This window comes from Watersipora subatra, chromosome 3, assembly GCF_963576615.1.
Source record: "Watersipora subatra chromosome 3, tzWatSuba1.1, whole genome shotgun sequence".
Lineage (NCBI taxonomy): Eukaryota > Metazoa > Bryozoa > Gymnolaemata > Cheilostomatida > Watersiporidae > Watersipora > Watersipora subatra.
The window spans coordinates 43,423,738-43,441,188 of record NC_088710.1 but is presented as its reverse complement, the minus strand read 5'-3'; the positions used below and the strand labels follow the sequence as shown (position 1 = coordinate 43,441,188).

At 34.8% G+C, this 17,451-nt stretch overlaps 1 protein-coding gene across 1 annotated transcript in view; it reads left to right on the top strand.

Annotated features, from left to right (window-relative positions):
• The first annotated feature begins 578 nt into the window (after nucleotides 1-578).
• LOC137390193 (ATP-dependent translocase ABCB1-like) overlaps nucleotides 579-17,451 on the top strand; it is a 44,652-nt gene continuing 27,779 nt past the window's right edge. Inside the window, exons 1-8 of the mRNA XM_068076484.1 lie at nucleotides 579-666; nucleotides 884-1,031; nucleotides 4,693-4,738; nucleotides 12,041-12,228; nucleotides 12,746-12,858; nucleotides 13,714-13,849; nucleotides 14,075-14,246; nucleotides 16,801-16,925. Of these exons, the coding sequence (XP_067932585.1) occupies nucleotides 636-666; nucleotides 884-1,031; nucleotides 4,693-4,738; nucleotides 12,041-12,228; nucleotides 12,746-12,858; nucleotides 13,714-13,849; nucleotides 14,075-14,246; nucleotides 16,801-16,925 (959 nt within the window). The 5' untranslated portion in view covers nucleotides 579-635. The remainder of the gene's footprint in view (nucleotides 667-883; nucleotides 1,032-4,692; nucleotides 4,739-12,040; nucleotides 12,229-12,745; nucleotides 12,859-13,713; nucleotides 13,850-14,074; nucleotides 14,247-16,800; nucleotides 16,926-17,451) is intronic.

Genomic DNA, 17,451 nt, shown 5'->3' with positions numbered 1-17,451 from the left:
ACAAAAATGAGTAAATGAGAAATTAGAAACCAGAAATTATTGAGTGATTTGAATAAGAATAAGAGTTTTAAAAGTTGGTAATCTAATAGTAAAGAGAAATCTTGGGTTAATGAAGAGAAGATTTTAGCAAACATACGATGATGGATGTAGTATGTTGGTGTCACAGAATAATAAACAATGTTTTTCATCTGGGTGGAAGGACAAATACAAATACTCTGGGCATGGTTTACGCAGAATACTAAAACCTGTAACACAAAAGGAGAAACCAGTAAGTTTAGGATTACGCGATATGTACAAAGACTTGGTGATGCAATGGTTTTAAACTATGTAAAGTTATTGGTATTGCGGTTGTGAATTCAAAAAAAATTCTCAACGCTTGAAACCGCGACAGTTCAATTAAAACCGATTTCATTTGAATAATTGTTTTTTAAAAGTTTCTCCAGCGTTATTATTTAGACTCTCAGCTTATAGGAAAGAGCCAATCTCATTGGCTATAAGGAAATTATGCCATTAAAAAGCTATAGTTGTGTTGACAGACTACATAAGATTTAGTAGCATTCGATGCTTTCATATGTGATCAGCGAGCCGGCTGGATCAGTGAAGAGCAGTGATTAGATAAGAGAACATTAGTGTAAATGAGCTCCAGGATGAAAGGAACAGCAAATGGTAAGGATAGTGATTTTGATTGCTGGCTGCATCTAGAATGTTCTGTGTTCTCTATGAGCTCATAACTTGGAGAAGAGTTTTATAATTAAACCAAACTTCTAGCTAATGTAGGGCTAGCTTAACCATGTTCCATAGCTACAACACGGTTCATACGGTTGTAAATGTGTATAAACCTACCATCTTTGATATCACATTGTTATCACATGGTTTCTTGAAGGAGATATTATGGAACCTAATAGCTATAAAATGGAGGATGTATCACTAGAAAATGGGAGAGATGAAACAGTCTCCTCAAAGGATGGACACAGCCCTCAACCAGTTGTCAAGGACGACACAGCAGATATAGAAAGGGCAAAAAATGGAAGGTAGGCTGACTTGTTGACAAGAATCAAACGAATATGATTACAATACATTTGAATACTTTCTCTCAAGGGAAACTTAACAATTCTGTTCAATAAGTTTGCAAACATGTACAAAGTTGATTATTTTGGATTAGTGGTTATGCGGGGATTCCAAATTGGGCCCAATTGTAAAAAACAAATGGATTTTATATTATATCCTCACACGGAGGATATGACTAAACTGTTTGTACAAAAGTATTTGCTCTAAATGTCAAACATGCAAGACCACAACTGTGTTCACTATTGAACTGTTACCATTTGCTTGCTCGGCATGGTTTCTACTAGTGTCACGGTTTCTGACTTTTTGAAGTTGGATGTAGCCATTGTAAACTACACCTGTTTCCTTTGACCTCTAATGCAAAGCTAGACAGGTTGTGTGGTCTGATTGTTTGATTGGCCCATTGTGTAAAGAGTGAAGAGAATAGCTTACGAAATGAGGAAGTTGATGTAAAGCATTGCCTTCGTATGTGATTCTGGGAATTCCCCTTATGCCTCAACGGCAGAGGAGCTGTCCTTCTTGAAAGGTCCTTGTGTTAACCCTGATTAAGGAATTAAACCTTTGGTTTGTGTTAAGTGAGTGTGGAAAAGTTCTTTCTGGTCAAACTATAATCCTAACTCAAACTTAGTCTCGATATGAGACTAGTCCATGGCTGTCACTATAGTTAGGTCTCCGTGTGGCGATCTCGTAGCATAACTTGGGTGCGCTCGTGTCACAGCGCATCGCTGGGCCGACAGGCGGATCATGTTTTCATCGGGCGCTTATATTAGAGCGACGGCTGTGCGACACATTATGTCAAGGTTGTTGTTTCTGCATATGAAGGAATGGGAAAGCAAGACCTATGCGCTCGCACAAGTGCAACTCTATTGGTCGCTAAAACTGGCACAAAGACAGCCCATCGCACGGCTGTTTCAGTTCCAAACAGCAGGCACTGAATCATGACAGAATGATGTCATTGCTGGGCCTTATTGAGGTCTGTCGCTATGTTACGCTTATTTCCATATATGTACACATAGCAGTATATAGAAATAAGTTTCCATATATAATTACATGTAAACTTAACAAACTTAACAAACAAACAGTATATACCATGATCTATGGTACTATGATCTGGGACTATGATCTGGTACTATGATCCAGCCTGACAGGAAAAGCATATATTTCATCAGCAGTTTATTTTGGTTTCTTAGCTTTACTTTTAAATTTTCTAACAAATTTGGTCTCTATTGTTGCAATTTTCTTATATTTTTTTAAAAAAAGAGTAATACTTTATCATGTATCTCATCATTTATCATCAATTGAAATGTTTTGGTAAAAGAATACATTGTCTATGACTAGCAAAGAAAAGTAATCCTTTATTAAAAGGTTTTTCTAGTAATTTCCATTCTACATTTAACCTGCTAGCTGGGATCACTTTCAAATTCATAACTTCCCAAAGTAGGTAGGAGTATCTAAGGAAAAGTGGGACAAAAACAGGGGTCATCCAAGGATAGAGGATTATCCTAGGGAAGGGGGTCACGCAAGGATAGGGGACTGTCTAAGATAGATGTTATCCAAGGAAACACATCTGAAGTCATATCAATACTACCCGGCGTTGTCAAGGCAATAAATGACATCCTGATGTTTGACAGTGTGTCAGTCAAGTCTAACACTATAAATTTACAACCAGTCCCATATGTTTGAGATAAGCGCTTTGCTTTGCTTTAGCTTGCTATAACATGGAGTGCAGCTCATTTGAAACACACTTTGTTAGTCCAAAAGTTGCACAGCTCATATTCAGTGAATAGACGCATTCGTCTGCTGATAGGAGAGCAATAATATTTGCTCTTCAGATCTGATTACATCGGTTTTAAATGTTTTTTGAGCACGCAGAGGCTAAGCTCTATGACATATGTGCGAAGCAGCTGTAGCTTTGAAACCAGCTGCATAGCCTTCTAGTAACAAAACATATCGCATACTTTCTTAAAATAGTAGTTGTCAACAATAACTTCTAATAGTTTTTCTGCCCTACGCAAGCATTGCGAAATAGGATTATTTAATGTGGTAATATGATAAAAACTTACTGCTCATCCTTGTGTCTTTAAACTCACAACTCTAACATTAAAAGAGAAATTGAATATTACCACAGCATCTGGCCAAGTATGGTTTAGAGGCCTGTTGGATTGACCATGCATGCGGTGGGGTGATACGTGTAAAAAAATATCTTTCAGAGAATAGGTTGGTGCTAGGCTTTTGTTTAACACTATATGTAATCACATAGTTATCCACAGCTTGCTGCTTTTAGCGATATATGGCTGACAGTGTAATCACTCTATTGATGACTTGCCAATGAGTTCAATAAAACATTTTCTACCAGAACTGAGTTTATTATAAAGCAAGTGTTCAGCTATTGCAGTCTATAAACTTCAAACTATTTATAAAGACCTCAGGCTATGACTTTTCATCCTTGCCTTATATAAGCTTCTTGATGGTACCTGCCTCAATTATCGAATATTCTCATGTCCCCTGAGCATCCTGGCGTTTCATACAATTGAAAGGAGTACACACTCATTTGGAGGCTGAATGACTCATGCAAACCTCAGTCATGGACCACCTATGCATAGGGATTTCATAGCATCTTTATTCTTTTGAAAGGCTGATCTTGCCAAACGTAAAATGCTAGTTGTGTGTACATTGGTGCGCAGTACTTCATATACTATACATTACATTCCAAGCACTGATCAACATCAAAATGATAAATGTAGCAGCTTTTACAAACAGTAGTGTCAAGGTCAACAACGTAGATTTTGAAGTTTTAAAATTTTATGTTATCAACTTTGGTTTTTCTCTTAGTTTATACAGTATTTAGCTTATAAAATTTATAAACACCTTTGTTTGTTTAGAATCGCTAATCGCATACTTTGTGCTTTAAAAAGCTATGACCAATTCTTAGAAACTTGTCGATCAAACAGTTAGGTCCAAGTTTTGCCTTTATCAATGGGCTTTATCTTAGAAGTGGTTTCGCAGCTATCACATTGACCCCTTTTCTATAAATGCATCCTAGTTTGAGGACATCAGTCCATGCCTGTATTAACAATCGATCCGTAAGACTTGCTGAGCTATTTGGTGACATTGAAGCATAACAAATGAAAATTTTATTTTTTATAAGTAATGCAATAGCTTTAACATGCACTTTACAGCTCAAGGGGGCATTTATTTCAGACAAGTTATACAAAAACTGTTGCAACGTTCTACTTACAATGTACACAATTTAGTGGTCCATTTGTTATGCGTGGTTTATCATGGAGCTGCCTATGGTAATAAGGTACTGATTTATCAACTACATGTCTGTTGGCTCATTCTTAAAAATGATTAATCAACAAACTAAAACGGCAACAATACAATATGATGAGCATGACAAACATTTAGTTGGTAAAATCAAAGCCATCCATTGTTAGTCATTGCTCATAGTATATGGATCACAGAGGGTGTTTTCAAGGGAGAGATGTGCAACTCCTGTGTAAAGTTTAAATGCCAGATGATTTTTTATAAGCAACTTTCTAAGGAAAAAACAAGTTTTAAAATATCAAAAAATCCGACTATGTATCTATTGCCTGTGCTCTTAGTAATCTCATTTGTCTATTGCAGGAAAACGGGGAAGGAACCGGCAGAAAGGATCCCATTCTTTCAATTAGTAAGCTATTCATATCTTCAACTCTTGTGTGATTGATGATAAGCATGAGTAAAGAATAAAGTATGCTCAATGCTCATAGACAGAGTGATAAGCAGCCGCTGTCTTACACTAGTTGAGTTTTTTACCCAAGCTATAAGTAGATCTGTTTTAACTACTAGTACAAGAGGCTATAATAGTTGTTAGGATTGTTTCATACTTATTTTGCGGAAAAGTCTTCATAACAAGCTAAGCTATTCGCCTTCATAGTCTCATTCTATGAATGCAGCTTGCAAGTTCATATATAGAGATTTTATTGGGAGACAAAGGTGTTATGAATATACGATACGGTATACTAAAAAAAAACTTTGACAAGAAAAAGTTAATATCCAATAAAATAGTTTTTTTCAAATAATTTTTAGATTTAGCTCCTAAATATAAAAACGAATTGTTATATGTAAATGAAGTAATTGGCTGACATTTTAAGCAGGTGCTTTATGATTGTCTAGTAGAGAAAAGGGTTTATTCGTGAGCTTTAATAAATTGTAAAAAAGTTAGGGCATGTTTGCTAGAAATCCTGTGCTCAAGGACCGCAACATATCTAAAACTGAGGGTGTATTGAAAATTAAAGTTAGCAAAATCAGGCGAAAAAGCATACGTAACAAAAGGTTACATAAATGATGCTCTATAAAATGACATTAAGCCCACATCCAGGTTATGAAATGTAGGTTTATGTACTAGCTTACATAATCACTCCCAGCTCATCATGGCTCTTCAAAAAGTGCTATTGCCTAGCAACAAGAGCCTGACATGGCTAATAAATATTCTGAATAGGAGCTATAGTAATTCCTCTAGTCAAAACAATGAAACACCAGTGTGTTTGGTACATGATATTAGAGTGCAGAGTAAGATTCTCTTTCTGTTGAAATCAATATGATTTGTATGCATAAGATCAACCATGTATAAATTTTAACAATATTGTATAGGCCAGCGTAAATAATAATGTAATAGGAAAATAAAAAATTAAGGAATCAGAATACTTATAACTAAGAAGATTTGCCTCTTTTATTTTTCGCATGAGTGGCATCTGAATGCTCTTAATTGCATAAAATGCTCCAATAGCAAAAAAGGAGACAATGAAACAGTAATTTTCAGAACTGACGCACATTTAGTCAACTAATAACAAACATGTTGGCTACAGTAAAACTAAAATTACCCGTCACTCTGTCTGGAGATTAACCCTTTTGAAACATCACTGTTTATGTCAGAGTGCTAGAGCTTAGTTGTAACAGTTCTATTTGCATTGCAGATGACGTCATTTTATTTCTACTGGGATTAACAGTAGCAAGCAAGATCAGATAAAAAACCCTACATTTGCAAAAAACTATTGACAATAAGAATAAATACACAATAGTCCTTAGCCTGTGCGTGAAACAACAACACACTTAGCCGAGTTCCCTAAGATTGTAATACCTTCACAGAGTTACGTTATTTATAAAAGGAAATCTAGTTTTGTTTCACCTGCTTAATTGGTCAGTTAATATGAACATAGAAATATCAACATTAGTATGGTACCAATTACCATTTGTAAAATAGTTTGTAGGTTTCAAGCATTTTTTCATTATGTAATTTGAGATGAGAATTTGAGAAGGAAGCTGTCTGCAAGGACACTTTTTACATTAAAGATGAATATGGTGAAAGATTGTAGTGTTGCTTGAGAAAAAAATGTGACCAATCGAATAGCATAGTCTTGCGAATAACTTTTGATTGGACGAGCCTACTTAACATAGTCCAATAGTTTACTCTGTTCCTTTAATGTGACTCATTTACAAACGTGCTTCATCAGCAGTTTTGCTAACCTCAAGCATGAATTTAAATAATCTATGTTTATTATAACTATAATTATATTATTATAGCTAATAAATTATAAGGGCTCTTTAGCTTGCACTGGCTTGTTTCTTCCGCATTAACAGAGATAAATGATGATAGCGTTTTCTGAAATTTCTTAGTTTCAGTAAAATTTTTATTTCTGGTTTCTCAAGCTTTTAGTAGCTTTTAATCACATTTTTTTCTGTCGCAGGAGCAGTTGTTGAATCATGCAAGTTTTTTTGTGTGCCAAACATTTCATTGTTTCATTCACCTGTCATGTCCTAAAAACTCTAGGCTATATCAATGAGGTTTCATGGGCTGAATTATTTACCAAGTTTCCATACAGTGACTGACACCTGGGTGCACCAGTGCCAAATACCTACGCTGGGTAGACAAGCAGATCATGTTCCCATATGGCACTATAGTTGAGCGATGGTTGTGCGCAGCTTTATGTCAAGGTATATGTCTGCATCTGAAGCAAAACGAAAGTAAGACTTAGGTGCACACACAGGTGCATAGTTGCAATGATCATTAAGTTTATCTCCATGGCACAAAGATGGCGAACTGCACTAGTGTTTGACATCCAAACAGACACTGAATAACGACAAAATGAGAATGACAGCTGTTTTTATGCTGGCATTATAGCACCAAAAGGGGGGTGTGTCTTTCTGCTGTCGCTGTCTAGAAATTTGGTAATTGAGTGACACTTTCAAGCTTCTTCATCAAGCAACTGCGACGCTCCCTCTCAAAACAAACTTGTACACAAATTCAATTCTTTAATTCGCCTCCTAGGATAGCTTTCAGGGTGCAAAAATCTTTAAGCTGAATCATTCAGAGCTAATAAATCATGGCTTGTGTAAGGGTTTTTGCTTTGCGCGTCACATAAACATGTCACAAGATCGATTTAATACGTGATTGACGCTGTAAAAAGATATTTAGACGTCCACTTATGTTTTTGCCTATTTGGATCAATTAATCTTTTCAATAGGCAACCACAAATTACTTCATGCATTTTGAAAATAAATCAAAGCATACAATAACTGCAAAAAATTAATATATGTCTATCTGTTGAACTACAGTTTTATACAGTTGAGTATTTAGTGAACATGCGTTATGCAAGCCACTGTTCCTAGTTTCACTCATGTTGTTATGCTTGTTAAAATGGCAAAGAATATTTACAGAATTTTGTAGTAATTAGAAAAAAACTGGTCATTCTCAATGCAAGTTCATATTTGATCATTTTAACAACACTTTTCCAGAGTCGAACAATCATTAGTTTTTGCTGACGGAATTCTACAAAGCACAGACGATAATATTTAGATAGTTGTGGTAAAATCATTTCATCCTGTCATGCTAAATATGTGGAATTCTAAGACAATTTCCAATCTTCAATTTTTTTTTGTTTCAGCAGTGAGCGCCGTGAATCTATCAAAATAAGACACATTTTATTAAGTTTATTTGCCATGGTAACAATTTTAGTTTTTTTTCTCAAACAGCTGAACTGTTTGACTCGAGCACATTTTGTAATACTTGGCATTTTGAGTAACTTAAAAATGCTTAGTTTCTACATGTTGTAAGCTTTTAAAGATATATTCCTTGCTAGGCTTAGCTCAAAACTAACTGGTTAAATCTGCAAAAACAGTGGATATCTCGGCAAATTCAAAGCAGTCCAGCATTATTGAGCACCACTGAGCACCACTCAGGACTGCCTAACCAAATCTTATGAGAGACTCGTAATGAGATGCCTAATTCTCTCAACTTGATCATTTTCAAAGTGTTTCCTACCTGCAATTCAGTGTATTTTGTATTTTCAAAATTAAAATAAATTCCTGTTAAATTTTGTTAAGGTTTCAAGACCAGAAGTTAGTTTTGCTTACAGCAAAATTGATCTGATTATTTATTGATGATTTATCTACTAAATTGATCTAATGGGCATCTCACTAGACATCTCACTAGACACCTCACTAGACATCTCACTAGACATCTCACTAGACATCTCACTAGACATATCACTAGACATATCACTAGACATATCACTAGACATATCACTAGACATATCACTAGACATATCACTAGACATATCACTAGACATATCACTAGACATATCACTAGACATATCACTAGACATATCACTAGACATATCACTAGACATCTCACTAGACATCTCACTAGACATCTCACTAGACATCTCACTAGACATCTCACTAGACATCTCACTAGACATCTCACTAGACATCTCACTAGACATCTCACTAGACATATCACTAGACATATCACTAGACATATCACTAGACATATCACTAGACATATCACTAGACATATCACTAGACATATCACTAGACATATCACTAGACATATCACTAGACATATCACTAGACATATCACTAGACATATCACTAGACATATCACTAGACATATCACTAGACATATCACTAGACATATCACTAGACATATCACTAGACATATCACTAGACATATCACTAGACATATCACTAGACATCTCACTAGACATCTCACTAGACATTGATACCGACTTAACGATTTGCTAGTCAGTCTATGGACTTAAAATCTAATATTCACAAAGCCCCGAAATACCCATGTAGTTGGAAACAATAGTTTTAACTTGAACAGAACATATTATTAGTTCTAAAAAGTCAGTGGCACAGTTGAGATAGCATTGAGATACTAACAGGATCGAACTGCATACTTAGATGTTTTATGTTTGTTGTGATTCCTGGGTTCGTCTTGTACAGATATATAAATTGAATGTTTAATACGTGGTAGCATTCGGGGTAGCATTCTCAGTTAGACTATGCCATACCCACGTCATCCGTCTCTACTCTACCATATTTATTAGTCTGAGCCACTAAAGAATTTCATTGTTATATTCATTTTAAGATTAAAAAGATCACTCCCAGCCGAGTTGAACTAAAGCGATCAATCATTCTCAAGTTTGTCAACTCAGCTGTGGTTAATGTGAAGCAGAATTCAATTGAACAGCCTCCAAACCTTGGAAGAGACAAGCATTGTATATCATCGCTGTTGATTTTAGTTCAGACAATATGGTTTTTGTTTTTGCAACTTTTAATTAACCAAAAGCAAGTTCTCAAACCTCAAAAAGTTGAAACGGGTAGCTTTTTGTCCAGTAAGATTTACAGCAATAATTAATCCATGTTAGAGACAAGGTTATTTTATCACAGGAGTATATTGCAATGTGCTGGTGGATTATTCAAAAGCAACATATATGATGAAAGTAGGCAGTAAGACCATATATATATATGTATATACATATATATATATATATCTTATATACATATATATATGTATATACGTATATATATAGCGTATATACATATATATATATGTATATACGTGTATATATATATAGCGTATATACATATATATATGTATATACGTATATATATAGCGTATATACATATATATATGTATACGGTGACCGTATTTACAGAGGTGAATGTTGTTTAAAGCAAATTACAAAGCAAATTAATTTTTAATTAAATTTTAAAGCAAATCCAAAGATAAAACAAAAATAGTAAAGTAAATAATGTGTACTGAAAAAAGCACTTTTTGCATAACTCTGTTCTATAGCGTAACATGGCAAGGTGTTGGTCTCTGGTATAAGAGTTTATAAGGAAGTAGGGGTGTAATGGATGATCAAGCAGATTGGAGATATGATTTGAGTATTCTAAACAGCAAATATTTGAAAACCCATTTAGCTCTTCAGCATTAAGAGCATTTAGATGCCGATCATAACTGTCCCTATCAGGTAGCATAACACTAAAGCATAAGTATAGATTGCAGCAGCGTAAGACAATGTGATGTGAACAGCATAATAGACTAGGGTCACCAGTGATTTTATAGACTAGCAGTTTGGCATACCTACTGGTAAAATCACAGCTGAGTTTTAACATATGTAAAAGTAAGTACTCACATTTAAGAAAATGTGATGTTTGAAAATCAAATGTTTGACTATGAGATTTCTAAAGTTTTGAGTTAGCAAAAACTCATTGAATTGCAACAAACACAACAGACTAGGACTGGGTGCAGGAAGTCCTGGCCCTGAAACTATTGCTACAAGGCAATGTTTGTCTGTTCGATCCAAAACGAGTAAATACCAGGTATGGTTCAAGATAGTCAGCTCACTGGTCTTGCGTTTTAAAAATCATAGAATTAGACTAGAAAACAAAACCTGCTGAAATAAAAAAGCAGTCAGCAGCTTTGGATTTTGAAGTTTTGTGGTTAAAAGATTTCAAAAATCATTTAGCAAAGCAAGTTTTTAAAATTGTCAGTGGGTAAAACTGTTACGGCTGCTATGGTCCTAACGCATCTGATGGTTTATATGTTGTGATACAAACCTTCAGGTGGATCCGAAATTTGTGTTTGTAGTAAAAGCTGATAGGATTTACGAATATTAGTTACAGATATTGAGGCTTTATTCGCACGCCGTCCTCATGTGTGCATTGCGTATCATTTCAATCGGGTATATGACACGCGTTGTTAAAAATGATGACAAAATTAAGGTAGTGTCTTGGGATCCCAACTACTGAGCATGTCAAGATGAAATGATTTCACTGTGACCGTTTAAAATATTCTCTGCGCTTTTCAGAATTCTATCAATAAAGAGTGTAGCAATGATTAGCTATTGGGTAAAGAGCGTACTACATGTAGAGCGCTTACTATTTTCACTTTATCCAGTTAATTGATTTCTCTTGATGGTAAACAATTGAATAGCATTAAAAGCAGTAACTGATCAGGCTGTTCAATCAAGTTCGTCGTAAGTCTGATTCACATTGTATACTTCATAACTCCGGCACATTTATTGTTCATTGTTCAGAGATAGGAAGATGGGACATGGCGGAACATTTCCATTTGTATTAGAAATCTTTCACACCAATATATACGTAAACTACTGTCCTTTTTGCTCATAAAAACCAACTAATGTTCAAACAAAATTATTTGAAATTTGATCGTTTCTCAACAGACTGTGAATAGGTACTTGGTATGTACATGTACATGCTTGCTAGACCATAGACATAGTTCAACTTGCTGAACCATAGACATAGTCCAGCCTCCTATACCATAGACATTGACATGGTTCAGCTTGCTATACCATAGACATTGACATGGTTCATATTGCTAGACCATAGACATTGACATGGTTCATATTGCTAGACCATAGACATTGACATGGTTCATATTGCTAGACCATAGACCATAGACGTTGACATGGTTCATATTGCTAGACCATAGACATTGACATGGTTCATATTGCTAGACCATAGACCATAGACGTTGACATGGTTCATATTGCTAGACCATAGACATTGACATGGTTCATATTGCTAGACCATAGACATCGACATGGTTCATATTGCTAGACCATAGACATTGACATGGTTTACCGTATTTATCTCAAATAGATGTTAACTCTTGTAGTTCAGGTTTGCGGATAAACTGGACGTGTTGCTCATGCTAGTTGGTACTCTGGTAATGGCTGGTCTGGGAGTCCTTATTCCTATCAACTTATACTACTTTGGAGAGTTGATGACGCAGTTTATCACTTATGAGACGTCACAATTTGCAAACTCGACAAATATAAGTCGCTGCCTTGCAGAGTCAGCTCAGTGAGTAGCTATAGTTTTAAATCAATCATTAACTTGTCAAAATACATTAGGGTACATCTGTAATAGTATTTGTAACAATTGAGATAGTTTAAATTAGTTACAACAATTTTGAAAAAATTATTTCTGCAGTTTAGATACGTTACTTACAGATTTTCATATGTTTGCCCCAAAATTTAAGTAAGTTTTTTAAAACTGGAAATATTGATATTTTGTCAGCTGATACATCATTTCTAGTGTAGATATAATAAAGATGATTTAGGAAACCTTTTGGTGTTTAATAAACATCCTATGGTTTAATAGACATCCTATGGTTTAATAGACATCCTATGGTTTAATAGACATCCTATGGTTTAATAGACATCCTATGGTTTGGAAGCTTTGACAATTGTTTTTAACAAAAGCACATGTAAAAAGATAAATTTGATAACCTATGTTTTTCTCATCTTTCTATTCGTGTTTTCTGGCTGCAACTGAAAAAAGATATGGTCTGACAAACCTTTTGTTTACTGTATTACAGAAATGCAACCAGTGAGCAGCTGACATCTGAACAACTCCTAGAAATAATCATCAATTCATACCTAGCAGCATTCATTGCTTTTGGAGTTTCAGGCTTTGCTGCTGGGTACATCGGTGAGTAAGTCATTGCTTCCGGCCACTTTGCCGAGTAGCATTTTGCTGCCCGGTGCATCACTGAGCAGCAATTTGCTGTCAGGTACATTAGTAAATAATTATTTGTTGCTGGGTACATCGGTGAGTAGTGCATTATGCTTAGCATTTATCAACACTGGCCATGAATTTCAGCACAGCAATCAATCTTTCTATACCCACTTTCAACGTGTTAGTCAATCTAGTGATGATCGTACCAGTATTTTCTATCTAAACGGATGACAACCTGAGTTGTAGAGCAATGCTTATGAAAGTTGGAATGGCAAATGCAAATATCCCAACTCAAATGTCACTCTCATCACTAAAAGTGACCTTCACTCTAGTTTACTTTGCCTGCTGAGTTAAACATACATTAGGTTGCCTCTTCAACCTCTACAACCATTCAAACTTAGCAACTCTATGCGATTTGTATTTGTTATATTCAGCATTAGACTATTTTGTATCTGCAAATGTAACTAATTATTTAATAAGATGGACCTGTGTGTCAGAATCAATATCATACTATTAAAAAATTTAATGAATCCTTGCTCAGCCTAGAAGCAAAATTGAATAACAAAAACTTTACTCAACTTTGTTTGTAGTTGGTGGATTCGTAGATGCTTAAAAGTTGTAAAATTTGACACAGACTCAAAATAATGAAGTCTTTCTGTCGATAATGGATATGATATATTTCAAATTATTTAAGAAAAAGTTTAAATTTTGCCGAACAGTTCCAATTGACTGACCCACTTTCAAACTTGCTTATTTGCAAAGTTTAGAAAAAGCTCTACACGTTTTTATTGCTGTTATTTAGAGTTGAACATTTTCATTTTCATGCAGGAATTTCACTTTGGACATGGACTGGAGAGAGACAGATTCGGAGAATTCGGTCCACATACTTTGAAGCAGTGATGAGACAGAGTGTCGGGTGGTTCGATGTTCACAAGCCGGGAGAGCTAAACACACGCATGGTTGAGTAAGTAATTCTCTCTCTCATACACATACAAGAGGTTAATGGCAGCTGAAGTGTTGCATCTTGAATTGGATAGCCCAAAAAATAAGTTATATCAAATACATATTATTTATATTATATATAAATAAATTTCAGATTTTTTAATTATGAGATATTTGCATATATAGTTATATCTAAATTTGGCTGGCTCGCCAAAATATTATCATAAGACCATTTGCTCAATTTCAGGAATATGCAAAGCTTGAGCGAAGGATTTGGAGATAAAATGGCGACCTGTATTCAATGGATTACAACCTTCATCAGCGGATATGTAATGTCATTTGTGGTCGGCTGGAAAATCACGCTGGTCCTTCTCACTGCCTGCCCGCTCATGATTTTTATAATCGGAGCAAGTAACAGGGTAAGTAGCTCTTCATCACCATATCTCTTTTTACTTGCCAGAGCTTGAAATGCCTTGTTTTAAATGCCGAGTTCAAGCCATTGTCGCTTCTCTCTCTTTTTTCATATTATTATCATATTTATCATTAATAACATTATTACCCTTATTCTCTTGCTATCATAACTATTAATAAGCTATTTCATACTGGCCAAAGTTTTCTGATTGTTAAATGCAAAAAGCGCCGTTTTTTTTGCTGAAAAAGTTTTCAGTAGTTTTGCATGATAAGTTTTTGCTATTAAATTTTATGATTTTTTTTTGGCTTAGAAAGTTTTCTTATTTAGACTAGAGCGATTCATTATTTATTATTTTTTGAGATAAGCTTATTTTTTAAACTTCTGATAGTGATGGTGCAACTGCAAGCTTTTTTGCTATCTTCTAGTGTTATTACTTGTTAGTGGTCGCAATGTAGATGGAAGGAAATTTTCAATGAAGATTTTGACTGATTTGGAACTTTTATTTTCTTGTGTTGTCTTGTAAAATCTATATAGTGAAACAAAAATAATAATGTTAAAAGATAATGTAAGAGTAAGGTTTAGAACTGCTATGCAAAATATTGATCCCATAACATGACTAGAAAATGAACAGCTGAAAATATTAATTACATCATAGCCTCCTTGTTACATGCGTTACGCATTTGATTGATGGAAAGGTTTCGTAGTGTCATCCAGAGCTATAATGACAGGCACCTTTGCCTAGCTTGACTCGCTTTTAACTGACCAGGTATTAAATTGAAAAATACTTCAAGAGTTTCGGGCTTATAAGTAAAAACGCACAGTCAAAAAATCCTGTTTTGAAAAATACACTTCAGTGCAATGATTGCATAACCAGCCCAAACCTTTGCCAGTCACATGACAAAGTGAAAACTAAGCGGCTGGGGCTTTAATATCACGATGTGATATTAATATTAACAACAAATAAATTAAATGTTATAAATATCATTATTATTATTCTTTATTTAATAATATCATGATGTGATATTATTAAATAAAAAATGATTCACTTATGTTATACTAAGAATGAAGGTTGAAGCTGTTTCATATCTGATAAGGTAATCCCCACAACTTTCCTAGTATATTAACTTGATGTTATTACATCAGTAACTAACATGGTTAACATGGTGAACACTGGTTAACCTTTAGACCATAACACCTCAGAATTGATGTCTGGTAATTTAGTCAAGACTTGGTCACCAAGTTTTATGGATATCTGATTCCTTGCTTTATCTCAGATAGACTACATGTACCAAAAGAACTTTGCACAGTCGCTTAAATTTTTAATAGTTAAAGCGGTTTCAAGTAAATATATTTTATAGGGCTGTTTTGCGTACCAAGTGAATCTGGTGACCCTTTTATCACCTAGTTTCTTTGGAAAATTTTATTAGAATGTGAACTTGATTATTGAATTATTACACATCGATATATGCATCTAAATACAGATCTGCCTGAGGCTAACATAAATGCTTGCCATAGAAGAATGGTTCCACAAAAATATTCTATTGATAAGGGCAGAAATTAAACCATCTAACAAATGAGTACAAACATTGAAACCTGAAAAATGCTTGATGATACTAGTTGTTAAGAAAAGAGTTGCAAGTTTTTTGTCTTTTCCTTTATAACTAATAACTTAAGAAACATGTGGAAAGTCACTTACTTACAGTGCACACAGGCAAAAAACGAAATCATCAATAAAAATAGTTCTGAGTACTAGTTCTTGTAGGTAAATCAAGATCTCTATCTATTGGACTAGCTCAGCATTTCTGTGAGTGAATGTTTTTGTATATTGGCATTAGGTTTTACCAAAATAGTTCTTTGAAAACATTGCCCTCACTCTTTCATTGAAATCTTGTTTACAGTCATTATGCGCATGACCTCTGATTAGCCACAAATATGTTGGCACATTTAGCATTTTCTGCTGAATAGCTAATTCAAAATTGCATATCTTATATTAACCACTCTTTTCTGCAGTAAAGTTAGAGGTACAGCTAATCTAGATTTTTTAGATGTGCTTGCATTAATTTACACTTGATTGACTTATTGATCTCTGCATTGATTGATGTCGTGTTCTATACATGTCCATATCATTCTATACATGTCTGTATCATTCTATACGTGTCCGTATCATTCTAAACATGTCCATATCATTCTATACATGTCCGTATCATTCTATACATGTCCATATCATTCTATACATGTCCGTATCATTCTATACATGTCTGTATCATTCTATACATGTCCATATCATTCTATACATGTCCGTATCATTCTATACATGTCTGTATGGCGGCTGGGTCTGTGTTATTAGTCTTGCACTTTGGAAGAGTAGAGCAATAAAATTGTTAATGCTTTTCACCTTAGAAATTCTGATACTCAAGTTTTGTAGAGATTTTCTAATTTTGAGTTGAATATTAAATATAGTTTGTTAATGTTAATTTTGAAGACTTTTTAATGCTAAAGTTTCTTGTCACATTTCAAAATACAAGAATGTTTTGAAGCTAAATTTAAACTGTCAATTGCAGTTTTTAATGAAGATGGTGAGGAAAGAGCTCGCTGCTTACGCTAAAGCTGGCGCTGTTGCGGAGGAGACCTTCAGTGCTATCAGAACTGTCGCAGCATTCGGTGGAGAGAAGAAAGCTGAGGAACAGTATGCACCAATTATACACTGTTTTTATTGTGTAGATTTTGCAGATTTGGAATTGTGTGCCCTTTGAGTTACAGCGTTACAACGGAGCACTGTAACGCACATCAGTGATACAACAAAAATTTAGATGTTATTGATTAGCACGAGCGCTCTGTTAAAAAGATAAGGACCTTGGCACCAGAAGCCATAATGACACATTCCTGTCCCACTTAGCAGCACTCTTTCAAATAGGAATGACCAAATGTTCAAAATTAAATGGCTCAAGCGGCATTTTCTTACACATCCTTTACAAGTGCTGTTTCCACCTTTCCACCTTTCACACGTATGAAACATTACAAAAACATTTGCGAGTGACAACCTCGCTTGAGTTGGAAATTATTGTCATTTAAAACCTGCGGGCAACAAACTTGTGGCTCACCCACATCATGGAAACAGTGATTATTAATAGTTTGAAGTAGACAGGAACCGCTAGTAGCCAGTTTGTAAAAGATTTGAGCCAGAGTAGAAGGGTAGAGAAAATCCACACTTG